This window comes from Kluyveromyces marxianus, chromosome 2 (assembly GCF_001417885.1).
Source record: "Kluyveromyces marxianus DMKU3-1042 DNA, complete genome, chromosome 2".
Classification (NCBI taxonomy): domain Eukaryota; kingdom Fungi; phylum Ascomycota; class Saccharomycetes; order Saccharomycetales; family Saccharomycetaceae; genus Kluyveromyces; species Kluyveromyces marxianus.
Window position 1 is genome coordinate 1,036,573 of NC_036026.1, and position 17,783 is coordinate 1,054,355.

At 37.6% G+C, this 17,783-nt stretch overlaps 10 protein-coding genes across 10 annotated transcripts; 4 read left to right on the forward strand and 6 right to left on the reverse strand.

Annotated features, from left to right (window-relative positions):
- Positions 1-77: 77 nt before the first annotated feature.
- MIL1 (Mil1p) lies at positions 78-2,801 on the reverse strand (the record flags this gene model as incomplete). The annotated part of the gene is made up of 1 exon (XM_022818117.1): positions 78-2,801. The coding sequence occupies one exon, from the start codon at positions 2,799-2,801 to the stop codon at positions 78-80; it is 2,724 nt and encodes a 907-aa protein (XP_022674817.1).
- A 507-nt stretch (positions 2,802-3,308) lies between these two features.
- On the forward strand, positions 3,309-4,026 carry RPL22A (60S ribosomal protein eL22; the record flags this gene model as incomplete). The annotated part of the gene is made up of 2 exons (XM_022818119.1): positions 3,309-3,320; positions 3,676-4,026. 2 exons carry the CDS (start codon positions 3,309-3,311, stop codon positions 4,024-4,026), a joined length of 363 nt encoding a protein of 120 aa, XP_022674818.1.
- Positions 4,027-4,575: 549 nt separating this feature from the next.
- Positions 4,576-5,035, reverse strand: SMX3 (mRNA splicing protein SMX3; the record flags this gene model as incomplete). Its single annotated transcript, XM_022818120.1, has 2 exons — positions 4,576-4,899; positions 5,033-5,035. The coding sequence occupies 2 exons, from the start codon at positions 5,033-5,035 to the stop codon at positions 4,576-4,578; spliced, it is 327 nt and encodes a 108-aa protein (XP_022674819.1).
- Positions 5,036-5,368: 333 nt separating this feature from the next.
- On the reverse strand, positions 5,369-6,547 carry GAB1 (GPI-anchor transamidase subunit GAB1; the record flags this gene model as incomplete). Its single annotated transcript, XM_022818121.1, has 1 exon — positions 5,369-6,547. One exon carries the CDS (start codon positions 6,545-6,547, stop codon positions 5,369-5,371), a length of 1,179 nt encoding a protein of 392 aa, XP_022674820.1.
- A 446-nt stretch (positions 6,548-6,993) lies between these two features.
- On the forward strand, positions 6,994-9,276 carry SEC23 (GTPase-activating protein SEC23; the record flags this gene model as incomplete). Its single annotated transcript, XM_022818122.1, has 1 exon — positions 6,994-9,276. One exon carries the CDS (start codon positions 6,994-6,996, stop codon positions 9,274-9,276), a length of 2,283 nt encoding a protein of 760 aa, XP_022674821.1.
- A 180-nt stretch (positions 9,277-9,456) lies between these two features.
- AOS1 (E1 ubiquitin-activating protein AOS1) lies at positions 9,457-10,470 on the reverse strand (the record flags this gene model as incomplete). Its single annotated transcript, XM_022818123.1, has 1 exon — positions 9,457-10,470. One exon carries the CDS (start codon positions 10,468-10,470, stop codon positions 9,457-9,459), a length of 1,014 nt encoding a protein of 337 aa, XP_022674822.1.
- A 479-nt stretch (positions 10,471-10,949) lies between these two features.
- HDA3 (Hda3p) lies at positions 10,950-12,860 on the forward strand (the record flags this gene model as incomplete). Its single annotated transcript, XM_022818124.1, has 1 exon — positions 10,950-12,860. The coding sequence occupies one exon, from the start codon at positions 10,950-10,952 to the stop codon at positions 12,858-12,860; it is 1,911 nt and encodes a 636-aa protein (XP_022674823.1).
- A 76-nt stretch (positions 12,861-12,936) lies between these two features.
- On the reverse strand, positions 12,937-14,304 carry PRP4 (U4/U6-U5 snRNP complex subunit PRP4; the record flags this gene model as incomplete). Its single annotated transcript, XM_022818125.1, has 1 exon — positions 12,937-14,304. The coding sequence occupies one exon, from the start codon at positions 14,302-14,304 to the stop codon at positions 12,937-12,939; it is 1,368 nt and encodes a 455-aa protein (XP_022674824.1).
- A 213-nt stretch (positions 14,305-14,517) lies between these two features.
- On the forward strand, positions 14,518-15,492 carry BET2 (Rab geranylgeranyltransferase BET2; the record flags this gene model as incomplete). The annotated part of the gene is made up of 1 exon (XM_022818126.1): positions 14,518-15,492. The coding sequence occupies one exon, from the start codon at positions 14,518-14,520 to the stop codon at positions 15,490-15,492; it is 975 nt and encodes a 324-aa protein (XP_022674825.1).
- Positions 15,493-15,552: 60 nt separating this feature from the next.
- Positions 15,553-17,670, reverse strand: DPB2 (DNA polymerase epsilon noncatalytic subunit; the record flags this gene model as incomplete). Its single annotated transcript, XM_022818127.1, has 1 exon — positions 15,553-17,670. One exon carries the CDS (start codon positions 17,668-17,670, stop codon positions 15,553-15,555), a length of 2,118 nt encoding a protein of 705 aa, XP_022674826.1.
- Between the last annotated feature and the right edge of the window lie 113 nt (positions 17,671-17,783).

The following is a 17,783-nucleotide window of genomic DNA, read 5'->3' on the forward strand; positions in this document are numbered from 1 at the left end:
ATATATTTTGATATAGGTGTGAAAATATTTATATCGAGCAATCATTCAGAAATTAATAGATGTATCAACTCTGTGCTTCATACATTAATATTTTCATTTGGAGAATGATCTCTATTTTTCTGGGGTATTTCTGCCGATTCTGATGATTCTTTTTCCAATTTGTCATTGTCATTGTCATTGTCATTGTCATTGTCATTGTCATTAATTGGCTCTTCATTAGACGAGTTAAACTTAGCTTCAGCATTTACTCCCACTTCTGATGACTCTGTAGTTTTATCCTTCAATGTTTGCTCATACATTTGCTGCCATTCGTTCTTGGGTGGCTTGAACCATGAACTTCTGGAATACCATTTGTGCTTCTTCTTCTTAGAGTTGGATTGGTCAGAAAGTTTTTCCTGTGCAGATTCAAGCTCTGCCACTAATTTTCTCTCTCTGGCAACCTGTTCTGGATCGATAGGATCATCGATTTCCACGAACTCTTCACTTAACACAGATATTCCGACAGATTTTAGAATTTTTGGCATCATTTTTCTATAACTCATATGTCCATCAACAAATTCGCTGCAATCAACATTTTCAATGTCCGGGATATTTTTGATAGGTGATATACCTGCAACAGTACTTAATCCTCCACCAGTAGCTCTGAAAAGATACCCTAAAATCCAATCCCTGTTAGAATATCCATTGATAAAACGCCCACTAACAACTGAACGAGCTAGAATCATTTCATCTCTTTTATACACTACAGGAGATCCAAAGAGGTAAACATTTTCTACAATTCCTATAGCGCCATGTTTAGCCAATTCAACTAAACAGGAGTAGATAACACGAGAACCTAATGAAAAGCCAACCAAGGTTATTGGTCTATCACCTAGGTTTTTTGCCATTAGGGTATCTGCAAGAACCAGCCCAGCAGCCCATGCTCTATCGAGAGAAACGTTCCATGGATTGTCAATTAGGTATCCTAATTTAGAAAGCATATTGGGTAGAGTTATAGCAGCCATTAAAGCTGTCAAAACTGTAGCACCCAAAATTTGTTGGATTGTTTGTGTAACAATCTCACTTGCTAAAATACTCATTGTTTGACCTGTTGAACGAAGCATGTCTGGCTCCCAGTATAATGAGTACAAGTCCCCATTAATGGGGTCTACGGTACTAAAAGGTAATCTGACATCATCTTCGTTACCGTTCATCCAGCCTGATACAGATATGATTAAATTTAAACGACGATTGTTGTGTAAAGGTCTAAATTCAAATGTCCTCACACTTCCCATTCTTCTTTGCATGGCAGAAGTACCGATTTTAGCACCAATAGCAGTACTTGACACCGCAACAACAGTTGTCCCTCCTGCCCCAGTAAGAAATCCTGCTGCACCTGTGATACCAATGGTAGATAGCCCTGCTGCAAAACCCGCACCAATGACAGGAGCTAACAAACCACCACTCAAACCTAAAACTAATGATCCTCCTAGGGTTGCCAATCCAATATAGCACATTTTTTTACGTTTGACAGCTTTCCTTCTTTTATCCATATGAGTTTTTTCGTCCCAAACTTGATCCTCTGTGCACTGCTCTAGTTCAAGAGCATCGATTATCCTTTTCTCAAATTGACAAATCTCTATAGGTTCTATGTTCAAAAGTTCGCCAAATCTTATTAGTAAACTTCTTGATCTAGCATCATAATGGGAATCCTGTACTAACAATAGGAAAAGATCACAAATAATAGTCCAAGCCACGTCAATATCTAAATTCTCAGAATTCATAATACCCTTATCAGACTGTGATTCAGTTTTGAGCTCTGGAACTTCTTCCGCCTTGGGTAAGGGATTTTGAATGCGCTGAACGACCTTCAAACACTTGCATAAATCAGAAAGTTCAATTCCGTCATTAGATAGTCTTGAGAGCATTTTGATTTCTTCTGGATCAACATCTAAATGTGTGTATAACCTATTCAATATCAATGATTTCCAATGACCCATATTCTTTTGTAATACTTGTAATCTCTTAGCTAACTTCTTTTTAGACGTAACATTATTGGATGATAAGGCTATAGAAACAAGCCAAGTACACATATCATTAATGAGAACAGTAACGGAAGCAACATATGCAAATTTTTCCTTTTCATTCAATAGTTCTTTGGTTACGGATAATTGCTCTGAAGTTGTGATATCCTTTGTGTGAATTGCCTCTTCTTCGTCATCCTCTTCGTCGTCGTCAGAAAGAAGTTTGAGATCAGTGCTTGCAGTGCTCTTGGTCTCCGAACGAGGAAGTGAAACATTGGATCCTCCTAATTTCTTATGATTAAACAAAAAGTCTGTACGTTTATTAGTCATAAAAGACCTTTGGGCCTGCTCTTCGCCATCAACCTTGGTATATCCAAATGTACTATTCGGTGTCTGTGGTGGTTGGTTTTGTTCATTTACGGATACAGAGTTTGGGGGTTTCGTCATACCCTCCAAAACAAGATTTCCAGATTCATCATATATATCATAAGAGGCTATTGTGGTTACAGGCTGCCATTCGAGTGAGCTGTCGGATTCCGCACCTGACTCAACTCCTTCGTCTTTAACAGACTGTTCGACAGTCTCAGTGCGTCGTAGCTCTGTGCTTGTTGGTTCACCAGTCTCCTTATCTGACGTAGTATCATTACTAAGTTCAGGGATATTGTTATTAGTCTCTATTACGTCCACGTTGGGACTCTCTTGCGGGATATCAACGGATTTGTGCCTCCTTGTGATCTTGAGTTCTTTTAAGGCAAATCCAAGATCCTCCTCCCCATCCTTCTCTTTGCCTTTAGCCATTGAAAGTGTGGTTATTTGTTGCCTGTAGCTAGTAATGTCCCTGCAGTATTCCTTTTCTCTAAATGGCGCATCAAGAAGGCGTTGTACCCGAAAATACTCAATGTTATTGTTTAACGAACAGCATCGATGCTTGCTTACATACAATACAATTCATATTCAGTAGCGCCGCCTTTTAAGGTCGTGAGGAAATTAAGGATTGGACTCGTGGGACTGTTTCATGGTGTGTTGATTCTTTAGAATGTTTTTAAGTTGCACCCATACATCCACAATTCATTTTAACGTTTTTTAATTATTTTCATTTTAGGAAATATTAAATAGTTTTTGTTCATTTTTCACTTGTTCTTGTACGTTTCATGAAACTCATCGTTCATGTATGAATTGAAAAAATCCAAAGATATAGAGAAACATTACAATTCATTTAGGTTTCCCGTATTCATTTCAATACTGTTAGTTGAATTTTAAAGGAATTCATAAACCAAGCACAACCACTGATACTCAATAATAACAATGGCTCCAAACGTATGTGCAAATCAATCTGTCTAACAGACACTTGTTTAAAGTGAATTGGTTCTTTTCTGCTAAATTAAAATAATGCTCCAAACACTGAATGAAAGATTCAGTTCAAGACGTCAATATGACGTTTTTAGAAATTATGGCTATGCTGTTTTTTAATTATTCATTCCTCATCAATCGTCTGGATGATTGTTAATAGCAGTAGGCTGGTTTATTTTTGTACAAGAGTTTTCAGGGGATCGTTGTTTCTCTAGCCGAAGGATAATGTTTTCTTTGGCTAAGCTACGTTCGAGACCTTGTCTGACATTGTTAACAAAAAATTATGTGCCCAATGATACTAACAAGTTTAATTTTTAATTAGACCGCTAGAAAGCAAAAGATCACCAAGACCTTCACTGTTGATGTCTCTTCTCCAACTGAAAACGGTGTCTTCGACCCAGCTTCTTACGCTAAGTTCTTGATTGACCACATCAAGGTTGACGGTCACGTCGGTAACTTGGGTCAAGCTATCACTGTCGAAGAAGATGGTTCCGTTGTTACTGTTGTTTCTACCACCAAGTTCTCTGGTAAGTACTTGAAGTACTTGACTAAGAAGTACTTGAAGAAGAACCAATTGAGAGACTGGATCAGATTTGTTTCCACCAAGACCAACGAATACAAGTTGGCCTTCTACCAAATCACTCCAGAAGAAGAAGAAGAAGACGAAGAATAAATTCTTTAAAAAGGGATTTATAACTTTTGGGCTTTCTTTATTTCTTTCTTTTCAATAGCATTTTTGATTCATGACCTTACTGTCGAGGTGTTTTATCTATCATTATTGTGAATGGCTGTAGACAATTGCAGTGCTTGGCTTATTCACAATGTGTTTTGTACTATAAATGTGTAGTTTAACGGCAGTTCTTTCGTGAATTTTAATTTTTTAGGTTTTGTATATTAATTTAATGACTACTTCAGGTTAATAAAATCAATAAATCAAGTCCTAAATGTTGCATTAAGTACGTATCCTAATAGGAGCAATAGCAATGTAATTGATTGTCAAGAGAGGACTGGTTGTATTTATGAGCATAGAATACAGGATTTTTTTTAAGTTTTGGTACTGAAACTGTAAATTCAATTTAGAAATTCAAAAATGACGAATAATATCTTACTCTATTTTACAGATAGACAATTCACTATAACAGCGCCAAGCCTCTTATGGTACGTAGAATTTATAGAATAATGCACCTAATACTATTAAGTGCAGGATTTTATGGGCCTAAAGTTACACTTCCGTTTTCTCAACTTCGGAGCTAGTGTTTTGAGAAACGTCTTCAACTGCTGCAGCATCTTGTTTTCTGGACTTTTCCACATCTTCTCCAACATATAGCACATTGTTACATCTGATAAATATATCCCCTACTGTACCACTTGAAACATCATTGACAATCTCTTCTGCATCTGTCAACTGAAGATTGAAATATGTATCGACTGACACAAGTTTCCCTTTATATTGCATCTTGTTGAACTTTAGACTTACTATCACATCTTTGTCTATCAGTTGGTGTAAAAATGGCTTTGGATTGATTGGTTTAAATTCATCGGAGTCCTGGTTAATAGAAGTATCAGAGGTTAGTTAGTTAGTAATTTGTTTTATAATTGTATTCTCATTACCCAAGGTAAAAAACCCCAAGAATGATGCTAAATTTATGAGAACGAAGAGGAGATCATTCACAACATACCATTGTAATTATAATGTGTTGAAAACTGTTTGGCGAGGAGAACTTCTATTGCACTCGTCGCTATAGCTATAACCTTCTAAAAGCATTACGAATATTTCTTATAATTTGATTGATACTTCGTTATTCTCTCTTAATTCAAGTTTAACGATTTTTCAAACAATGTACACACGACATGCTTAGAAAAATAAGTAACAAATATAAGAATAAAGATCAAAAATGAAGATAAATTAAACAGTTCAACAAGGTGTTTGAAATGTTGTTATGATCCTAACGATTGTATCTACGATATATATATATATATATATATTTATTTATATGCTAATCTTGGAAGAAGTCTTATATCTGGGTCAGTTTCAAAGATAGATTAGGTTTGCCAGAGTCGTATTCAATTCTTAGCATCGCCCATACCAAGTCGACAAGCACAGATGCAATTGCCAAAGCATAAACTAATGAAATAGCATAGAAGAAGTTACTGTTACCTGATCCCAGTCCGACCCATAGATAATAAAATGTTGGGGACAAGATGATTGCATGGATAAATAAGAGCGTTGAAATAACTGGGTATCTTAAGTAGCCGAAAAGAGGTTTGAAAAATGGCACAAAGCTTAAGAAAAACCCACCATCACCCAAAGTTGGGTAGCCCTTAGTTAGTGTTAGCCACCCCAAACACAAAATGAATGCATATATAGGTTGTTCGTAGAATCTAATGGTGAATGGGGGAATGAATGAAACGACGAAAATATTGAATACTGATTTGAAGAAGGGAATGAAAAACTCAAACATCTCAATGAAAAAGTACCACCACAAGCCTAAATTTGGAGTCATCTTGCTAAATGTTATCATAGCCCAATATGTGGATGTGACATAGTTCCAATTGCCATTGTTCAGCTCAAAACTGATCAATTGCAACAGAATAGAAATAAGTATGCTCTTCAGAACTACTCCGACGTAATTTGATCTACAAATACTGGCCAACGGAATCAGAAGTAAGTACGCATATGGAGATAAGTAACCAGCAAATGCGATAAATATCGCTGATAGCAATGACTTCTTTTGTATTGCAAACAATAACGACGAACAAATTGATAAATTGACGAAAAGAGACGTTGACTGCGAAACACACGAGAGTAAGACCATTGGGTTCAAAACATACAAGATACCAGGAATATAGCTATCCATTTTTAGCTGCCGACGATATATTCTCGCAATTATCATTAGTTGACACGCTATTAGTGTGTCCATAGCAGCAAATAAAACCGGAACTAGAAACTCCATTGGCTGTAAAAATGCCATAAAGGACACTAAAATTGGAGGGTGGTGCACAACACCGCCATTATAAACAGGTAATTGATGCCCCAACAAATAGGCACCCTCTTTCAATGATCTGTAACTGGTGACAGGTGTAGAAAACTCCACCGTCCTGTCCAACTGCTGCTGCAAAGACGGAAAGAGGTACGACACAGCTAACCTAGATAAAAGGCATACCCATATTACCTCCCATTCGTGCGATACCATTCCACAATATCCTCCTACCTGTAATCAGATGTAGACCCAGGTACCAATATCTCATAAGTTCCTCTTCATTAATAAAGATGTTACTAAATAACACGATTAGTATTATGCACCATTATGTACCAGTGTCAGGTTTTTACACTTACAAACCGTAAACAAAACCAACTATTCCGTCATTACCCGGATATTACAGTAAATAAGCCCACGTGACTTACTTTATGTGATTTGATTTTTTTTTTTTTTTTTTCATTTATTCCCTGAACGAATCGGGTCGACGAGCATGGAGACCTCGAAAGAACAACAAATACAGTAATTAAGAACAAGTGTATTTATTAATGTTTATTTGGAAAGATAGTTAATTAAAGGTGGTTTTTCTTAAATCAAACAGCAGATTTTTGAAGCGAGTGGCTTGAATTAGTAAAGAGTCTTGGAACAAGTACTCAATTAATATGGATTTCGAAGAAAACGAAGATTTGAACGGTGTGCGTTTTTCCTGGAACGTTTTTCCAGCATCCAGAACGGACGCCAACAAGAATGTGGTTCCAGTTGGATGTTTGTACACGCCTCTTAAGGAGCGTGAAGATCTAGCTGTTGCTGCCTACAACCCAGTTGTGTGTGGTAACATCAGCTGTAAGTCGGTTTTGAACCCATATTGTGAGATTGATGTTAGATCCAATTGTTGGATATGTCCAATCTGTAAGACCAGAAACATTTTGCCTCAACATTATGCTAATTTGACTCAAGACAACTTGCCCTTAGAGTTGACGAACACTACTATTGAGTACATTACCAGTGTTCCAGTCCAAGTGCCACCAATTTTCTTTTTCGTTGTCGACACGACTGCGGAAGAGGAAAACTTGCAGGCCTTAAAGGAATCCATTATCACTTCATTATCGTTGCTCCCAGCTAACGCTTTGGTTGGTCTGATCACTTATGACAATGTGATTCAATTGCACGATTTATCTTCATCTACTATTGACAAGTGTAATGTCTTTAGAGGTGATCGTGAATACCAATTGGCTCAAGTTGTCGAAATGTTAACTGGTGAGAAGATGAATGCTGCCCAAGCTGTAAACATTAATGCTCCAGCAAAGGTGACTCCATTTTCGCTAAATAGATTCTTCTTGCCATTGGAGCAAGTTGAATTCAAGTTGACTCAATTGTTGGAGAACTTGAAGCCTGATCAATGGGACATTAAATCCGGTTTCAGACCTTTAAGAGCCACTGGTTCTGCTTTGAACATTGCATCTTTGGTGCTAGAAGGCTGCTACAAGCATGTTGCCGCAAGAGTCATCTTATTCTCCTCTGGTCCAGGTACCGTTGGCCCAGGTCTTGTCGTTTCTCCTGAATTAAAGGATCCATTAAGATCACACCACGACATCGACTCCGACTCTGCAAAGCACTACAAGAAAGCTTGCAAATTCTACAACCATTTGGCTCAAAGGGTTGCAGACAATGGCCACACAATGGATATATTTGCCGGCTGTTATGATCAAGTTGGTATGTCTGAAATGAAAAAGTTAACAGATTCCACAGGTGGTGTTTTGTTGCTAACAGACGCCTTCTCAACAGCCATCTTCAAGCAATCTTATTTGAGATTCTTCTCAAAGGATGAAGAAGGCTACTTGCAAATGGCTTTCAAGGGTAACTTGTCTGTTAAGACTAGTAGTGACCTAAAGTTGCAAGGTTTAATTGGCCACGCATCTCCAGTTAAGGCTAAAACTGAAGCTTCTAATGTCAGTGATTCAGAAATTGGTATCAGTGGAACATCAACATGGAAAATGTCCGCTTTATCTCCAAGACATACGTATGCTGTATTTTTCGAGATTGTCAACCCTGGCGCTTCTGCAGAAGTCATTTCTGACAGACCAAAGTTGGCATATACTCAATTTATCACCTCTTATGAGCATGCTTCTGGTACAAACCGTGTCAGAGTCACTACTGTGGCTAATCAAATGCTACCATTTGGAAACCCAGCCATTGCATCCTCGTTTGACCAGGAAGCGGCTGCAGTGTTAATGGCACGAATTGCCGTGGATAAGGCTGAGTCAGATGATGGAGCCGATGTTATCAGATGGATCGACAGAACTTTGATTAAGCTCTGCCAAAAATACGCGGACTATAATAAGAATGACCCTTCTTCTTTCAGATTATCACCTCAATTCTCATTGTATCCTCAATTTACTTACTATTTGAGAAGATCTCAGTTCTTGTCTGTCTTCAACAACTCTCCTGATGAAACTGCCTTCTACAGACACATTTTCACTAGAGAAGATACAACTAATTCATTGATTATGATTCAACCTACACTAACATCTTTCTCTATGGAAGAAGAACCACAACCAGTCTTATTGGACTCTGTATCTGTCAAACCAAATACTATCTTGCTATTGGATACATTCTTCTATATCTTGATTTACCATGGTGAACAAATTGCTCAGTGGAGAAAGGCTGGTTATCAAGATGATCCTCAATACGCTGATTTCAAGTCTCTATTAGAAGAGCCTAAGCTTGAAGCAGCTGAATTATTAATAGATAGATTCCCATTGCCAAGATTTATTGATACAGAAGCAGGTGGGTCTCAGGCTAGATTTTTGTTATCAAAGTTGAATCCATCAGACAGCTACCAAAATGGTGCTGCTGCTGGCTCTACCATTGTGCTAACTGATGATGTCTCTTTGCAAAACTTTATGTCTCATTTACAACAAGTCACCGTTAATGGGCAAACTTAAGTGAAAAGTCATCGACACAGATGAAGTATTGGTCTTCAATGTACAATATATATAAAATTACATATATATACATAATTATCCAATTTTACATCTTAATTATATTATCTCAATAGGCCATAACAAGATCGAAATAATTGTTATTGTTGCTAAATATGTTCTGTCTTTGGAAGAGAGTTGCAACTATAGTTCAAATACCCACATATCTAAAGTTACACCATCAAAAACTACAAAGTTATTCAAAGGAGACTGTCGTTTTCCAAGGACGTTAATAACATCTTGCGAAAGAGCACCACCTATAACTGCAGCTACTGGACTTAATTCCACAGAAATTTGATCAATGAATTGTTTAATAGTTTCGGTCGAAACCTCTTCAATCTGCAACCCTAATTGCTTACAGGTAGAGTGATATTGGGAATGAAAGGTTTCCAGATCTAAGGAATCGTATTTTGTGTCTTGTTTCAATAATGTTAGAGTTAGAGGCACTTTAGGTGTCATGCGCTTTAGTTGCCTTCTAGATAGCTGATTAGTTAAGATGGCGGAATGCAGTAGCTCATCCAAAGGCTTGAACGTGTGTTTAGTGGTAATAACTTGATAAACCACATTTTTTTCCTCATCTTTGCGCTCGTCTAGTTCAACTATGACTTTATTGGGGCTGGTTTGGCCAAGTTCGGCCGGCCTTGCACTTTTAAGTTTTTCGTCAACCGATAGGAACTGGATCAAATCAGCAAATATGTAACCGGAAAATCCGTTAATTCCAGCAGCATAAAGTGGTACTTTTACATCTCTGGTCTTCTTATTCAACTCCTTGATTTCAGCAGGGGTTAAATCTGTTGCTACTATCAAACTAAACTGAGAGAAATACTCTGTATCCTTTGATAATACATTGTCCGTATCTATGGACAATTTAACTCTTGGATTCATATCCTCGATGTGAGGTCTGGCTGCGTCCAACCTTTTGGTACCAACATCCTCTTTTCCAATGAAGAACTGGGAGCCTAAATCCTCCTCAGTTATAACGTTAGAATCCAATATAGTTAACGAACCTATACCACTGAGAACAATGTTCTTGGCAACTTCATTACCAATGGCTCCTAAATTGATTAAAAGAACACTAGAAGACCGCATATTAGCCTGTGCAGCCATACCCCACAACCTAATTTGTCTGTCATATAATGCGATTTCGTCTATACTCATTTATATTATTAGCTTTTCTGTTAGTAAAACCATTCAATGCTATTCAATACAACGTCATATACGCTGACGAATTGATGTTCAATGTATACATACCTGCTGTCAATCCCTCCGTAGTTACCATTTTAACGTTTTAGAGTTAAGTTACTGATGTCTAATTGGTCTCCTTCTATTTCGGTTAGGGCCCAATTCACTCAAATTAAAAGTGATATAGCCGTTTGCTCATATCCTTCGTACCGTGTTTTGTTTTCGGAAAAACATACTAAGCAAAAGGTTCAAAAACATCAACACTTCAAATATTTTTATGTTACAACAACGAAAGGTAAAAACACGGTATATGGCAAAGACAATAACCATACACGGGTACTGTCGGAATTAGCAACAGTGAGTATCAAATTGGTATTCTTCAGGTAAAAATTCTTTCAGGGTTTCTATTCTATTATTTTTGATATTTATTCCTGGTGTTCGTGTTGTAATTCAGTATGGATTTGTTAAAGATTTTAGACACGGCTCCAGATCCGGCTATTGTTGATGCACAGACTATGGGTGTTTCGGGAGACACATCCGGTGACTATTGGTTGCCAGCTCCTATGTGTCTTTACCAGAAAGAGCTAACAGACCAGATAGTATCCCTTCATTATTCCGATATTCTCAAGTATTTCGAGACGTCAGATTACAAAGAAGACATAGTTATTGGCTCGATGAAATCTATGTGTTTGAATAGTGAGTACGTCGCGACACATCCATACCTCTTGATTGATCACTTTATGCCAAAATCTTTAATCACGAAGGACATACCGGGGCATCTCGCTGAAACGTCTGGGAAATTTGCTGTTTTAAGAGATCTTATGTCATTAGTACAAGAATACGAAACACATACGCTAATAATGGCAAGGCCTGGGCGAACTATGGACTTGCTTGAGGCATTACTATTGGGAAACAAAGTGAATATTGTTAGGCACGATGGCCAGACAATCAAGACAAAGAATAAACCAAAGAATTTCTCATGCACATGCCACCTTGTATCTTCGAATAACACCAGAAAAATGCCAATCGAGTTCCCAAAAAATATTACTGTCGATATGGTGATTTGTTTAGATCCAACTTGCGATCCGGAGGATCCAACCATAATGAGAATCAGAAAACAGAATAGACCGAAAAGGGGCACTGATACCTGCGCACCGGCTATTAGACTTACGACTATCGATTCTATTGACCACTGCGAACTATACTTTGGAAAATACTTAAAAAAAGACTCACGAGAATATTTAGTTAAGGTTGCGGCGGCGGTTGTGGTATTACGAGATATTGTCGGAACATTACCTCCTGATTTAAGACCAATATATTCTCAGAATTTGAAATATCTTTCAAGCTGGCTAGACAATCCAAATATGCCTTGGCCATTACCTGATGTTTATCCAATTAGTGAATATACCTCTATGGATGTTGAAAAATCCTTACTGACAGAAGTAAGCTACAGTCAAACTGGAAATGACCTAAAAGAGCAGTTTATCAACGACAGAAAGCGCAGAAATAGAGGTAACCTTAAGGAAAGATCTTCACTTTTATACTATAAATCAAAAAGAATCAAAAATGATTATTCGACCAACCCTTTGAAGCAAGATATGGCAGTACTAACGTGGGTGTCCGCTTCTGGTCAACAGAAAGGGGAAATAGATTACCATTTGGCTACTGACATACTCACCCATAAAATGATTCAATCAATTGAGAATATTTACGACAAAAATGAAAAGCAGATTCAAGAGCTGAAGGATTTCGAAAAGATGGAACCAATACAACAACAGCATTACGAAAAAGCTAAACAAGATTATGATGACATTAAAGGAAAACTTGATAATTGCGAACAGAAATTACGTGATGATGAATCTAAAGTTAAAAATTTCCTTGACCAAGCAGATATTAAACACAAAAAGATTGAAAATATTAATTCGGAGATTAATGATCTACTTGAGCAGTTATCATCGAAATCAGAATCGCATAAAGAACTAAAGACCCTCCTAATAGATATTGCAAATCTAAATGAATCACACGACAAAGAACAAAGAAATCTTGATGCAAAACTATCGGAAAGGGCATATATGGAGAAAGAGATATCTAGAGCAGAACAAGCGATTAATGATAGCAAGGTTGAAGAGAGTAAACTACAAGAGGAGATCAAAAACTTACAAGACCAAATCGAAGAAAAAATGTTAAAGAATGAAGAAGAAGTGAAAAATGCCAAGCAAAAAGTTGATTTGCTTCAATCGCAAATAGAGCAAGAAAGCCACAACTTTAGTGTGTTACATTCAAAATTAGGATATATAACTGACAGGCTGTCAAAAATTCAACCGAGCAGGGGAAGACAGGTCACAAATGGAAGATCAAAGAAATAGTAAGATGGCGATAGTTGTTCATCGTTAATACATAGGAATATAAGTATTTAGATAGACCACAACAGATCGATGCATTTCAAAAGCTCCATTTATTTAACGAACGGTCCCAGCCAGCACTATATATATCAGAATTTACAATGTCGACAGACATAACCTTATCAAGATGTCCTTCCAAAGTTTTCTCTTTGATCCAATTTCCTCCATTAAATATGTTAACCTTTTTATCATAACCAGAAGAAACAAGGAAATCGCTCCCATCACGACTAAAGCTTACTTGTGATACAAGACTATTGTGTGCCAATATAGTCTCTGCTTTCTCTTTCTTTCTGATATCCCAAATCTTTATAGTGCCATCACCACTACCGGATGCTAGTTGGTACCCATTTTTAGCCCAGTCCAAAGAGTATATAGGTTTTGAATGCCCTTGAAGAGACATAATGGTTTTTCCGGATCTTAAATCCCACACCAATGCAACTGAATCTAATCCACCAGTGCATGCCAGAGATCCATCTGTATTAAATACAAGGGAGAAAACTTCATTAGCATGTCCTTCTTGCTTTAAGAGAACAGCTTTCTTTTCAGTATCAAATAAGACCCATGTTTTATCAAAAGAAGTACTTCCGACAACATTGTTACAAGGATGATATCGTATTTTTGCAAATCTAACGTTATTTGAATGTAATATATCAACAGTATTTTCAGAGCTAGTATCGTACATCGCTATTTTCCCATCATAAGTACACACTACAATATTTCGGTCATCCGCACTCCAATCCAATCCACTAATTTTCGTGCCCTCCAGTGCTTTATTAACATACGCTTTTTCCATTGAGGTTTTAAATATTGACAAATTACCTGACCAACTACCGCAAGCAATAAATTCTCCATTTGAAGAGGATCTAATCTCAGATACAGGTTTCTCGTCAACTACTTTGGTCCCATTCAAGGAATATTTTTTCAAATTACACTCTAGTCTTCTTCTCTTGGAGATAACATCTTTTACAGACTGAGTGGAGAGCTGTCTTCTCTCATTCTTAACTCTAAGTTTAGCTCTATTCAAAGAAAATGTTATCAAAAACTTTCTAAACGCAATCAAATTCTCAGATGCTGGTGTATAGAACTCTTCTTCATCTGCTATCGAATGTTTGTCTTCGATATGGGTATCAGAGGTTGATGACATATATTTGACAATCTTGTCTCTAGCTTCATCACTTTTGAGTATGATGTCAGCCAATCGGTCTCTACGTGCATAGTCATCTTCTTTATCAATAGAACTAGGCTGTCCTAAAAGTTCCAATGCATGTATAACATCTTCTTTTAGAGTTGGCACTAGATTCAACCTTTCTTGTCTCTGAAATTCTAATCTCTTTAGCGCCTCTCCAACATTTTCTCCATCGTGATTCTTGTAGTCAATATCGACGCGTACATTATCAAGGTCAACCATCACAGTATTCTGAGTTTGTGAACCACCTCTTGTCCGTTTATTCTTATTCTCATATTGTATGCTACTTTTCAATGTATTTATGTTATAAGACCTTTATATGAATTTATTAACTACAGGTTTTTAAGTCTGAAAAGAACAAGTTATGTTACAGAAGTAAAGTAAGAAAGGATAGTTATCTGATAGGTAAAAGTAGGAAATCAGACGAATCTGGCAATGAGCGAAAAAGCGTTGCTTCGTGAGAAGCACATTGAGTATGTTGCTTCTTTAGATGAGAAGACGAATGATCTTGAGTATTGGCTCTCAGAACACTTAAGGTTAAATGGTGTATATTGGGGATTGACCGCACTTTATTTACTTGATTCCATGGAAACCTTCAAGAAGGAAGATGTTATAGATTTTGTTCTTAAGTGCCGTGATAGAAAAAGTGGTGGATTTGCAGCATTCCCAGGCCACGATGGTCATTTACTTACGACTCTTTCGGGTTTACAAATTCTAGCAACATATAAGGCTTTGGATCGGTTGTCCAACGAAGACAAGGACGAGATAGTAAGGTTTATTTTATCCAATCAGAAAGAAGACGGGTCGTTTCAAGGTGACAAGTTCGGGGAAGTTGATACACGGTTCGTATATACTGCATTAAGCTGTCTTTCAATTTTGCATCGCCTAACAAAAGATGTTGTAGAACCCGCCGTCAGTTATATATTGAAATGCTACAACTTTGATGGAGGATTTGGGTTAAATCCTGGCGCGGAGTCACATGCTGCCCAAGCATTTACATGTGTAGGTGCACTAGCAATTGTGGGAAGATTAGATGCACTAACTTCGTCACAGCAAAATAATATTGCTATGTGGTTATCCGAAAGGCAAGTTCCAGAAGGCGGCTTAAATGGTAGACCAAGCAAACTTCCAGATGTGTGCTACAGTTGGTGGGTTCTTTCCACTTTAGCTATTCTTAAGAAGGCAGATTGGATAGATTTTGACAAGCTCACAGAGTTTATATTGAATTGCCAAGACCCTAAGAAGGGTGGCATTAGTGACCGGCCAGATAATGAAGTTGACGTTTTCCATACAGTATTTGGACTAGCAGGTCTTAGTATAATGGGATACGACTCATTAAAACCTATTGATCCAGTGTATTGTATGCCTTATTACGCTACGGAAACATTCCAACGCAGCTGCGACAGTTAAGCTTTGACCGTGTTTTAAGACTAGTAATAATAGTGATATTAGTAAATACTGAAATGCTATTTAAAAGGGTATTTCTTCTTCCACTACGGCCTTAGTAGCCGGATAAAACTCTACGTATTTGGCCATTCTTTTGTGAATAAATCTGCCCGGGTTAATGGTTTTGCAACCATTATAAGTAACATCAAAAGCTGGTGCACTACTGTCACATAGCATTATGCTCGAAGGAAGCGGAGACAATTGTAAAGTGAAATCAAGATCCCATATGGTGGGCCTGATTCTGCTCGAAAATGGGGAAAGATGTTGTTGATCCAAAAGTGTCTTTACTAGTTTTCTTGATTCCAATACATGTACCGGTAAGTTATTCTTCAATGCTATTAACTGACCCACAGAAACATCCGGGTTTCTGGAATATTGCTCTTGCAGTTCGACGTTTTCCATGTACTTTTCTTCTTCCATCGCAGGGAAAATAATGTTATATCTCTTAAATCTATTTGCGAGATCATCGCGTGTAAGAACAATTTCTTGAGATAGGTATGCAATACGAAGCGGATTGGATCCCCAGTGTATTTTTCTGCATATCCTGTTCATTTTTTGTACAAATGAAGAGGGTATCTCCTTTTGAGGCCATAACGTTGTGGTACCTAATCCAACCATTGAGGACCAAGGGTCATTGGGTCCCGGAATAAATATCATATGAGTATCATTAATTAAGTTCTCATAGTTACTCAAGAGTGTCGCCAACTCATCAAAATTATTCTTATATGATACCGTCGCACTCACATTTTTAGACGTTAGGCTTGGGTGTACAGGTACAGACACAAATGAACCATTGAATACAATGGCAACAGGAGGGTCTCTATTGAGTTTATCAAATGTCTTTTTTAGACCATCCATTGTGCTAGTTTCATCCAAGAAGATATCACCGCCTAGTAAAACAAATTTGTGATCGCTAAGCTCTTGCTCGAGATAGTGCATTCTGATCTTCAAGTCATCGTCCAATCTTGCAGTGTAATTTTCATTTGAAGGATTAAAAGCTCCCAACAGGTCTAAGTTACCAATGGCCTCCAAAGTTACATCTCTTTTTTCGCCTGGTGGATGTGTAATTGACGAAACCACGAAGGTATTGTTATAAGTGAAATAAATTCCTTCCACCAGGACTATGCACCCTGGTACGTAATAAGTTCCTTTGGTAGGAATAGCCTGTTGAATATCCAACTCAATAGTACCACTTGGGTCTTCTAAGCTCCAATTTCCTTTCGAATTCCGATCTAATAAACCTAGAAGCAAGAAATTCTTACCGTCATGTCCCAGTAAATTCTTTATCTGTGTAATTTTCATGTACGTAGCTGAATTGAGTGCTGAATTTTCTGTATCGCCCAATTGTTTTCCCATCTCCACCACTGAAGACATGGGATTAAATATATCATTGTTCTGAAAGTTTTCATTCCGCAGTACTTTATCCTTGACAATGTGATACCTGGTAGTGAATAATGATACCTGGGATTCAACGTTTGGAAGTTTCAGTTTCGCCATTGTTAGCAAATTCTTATGGCTTTCTGTTGTTTGCGGTACGTACACGTAATGTCTTTTAACATGGTCATATGTAAACTTTTGTTGCTTGAAAGTACTAATAACCTTAAAGTAATCAGTCCAGTCTAGTTCCGATCCCACATTTGTGTAACCTGTTATGGGGTGATCACCTGCGGAAGATTCAGAATCTGAGTTCAAAGGGGATCCCTCTTCGAGAACGTTTGGAGAATTTGAAGCAATGGAGCCCTGAGAGAGCACTTGAGCTTCAGCTTCCGTGCCAGGGCTTTTAGACTTCTTCAGAAATGCCTCAAGATTATTCTTCCTTGCGCTATGGTGCGATTTCTCACGTATCTGGCTTTGTTCTGCCTTCTCACGCTCTTTAATCTCGCTGATTACTTGCTGAACGTTAATCTCATCTACAAATAAACCTCTGCCCTGTTCCCGCCATATTGCCGCAAATTGTTCCAGAAATATCGTAGTCTCACTATTCTGCCTCCAATTAAGCCCAAAAGTAGCACCGATGTAGGATGCCAATGCTGCTAGACCATCAGATTTTATATTCAAACCAAACTTTCTAGTTAATATTCTGTATGCTAGAGGCCTAAGCAACTGTGGTTGAATGGAAGCTGGTAAGACAACACCTGCCATATTAAAAGTATGGTGGAGGACTTTATCACTAGATTAAGAAGAAGATTATTCTTTAATGATCGTTCACCTCTCTACACAATGAAGTTTATACTGTTCTTCTTTTAATATAGCGT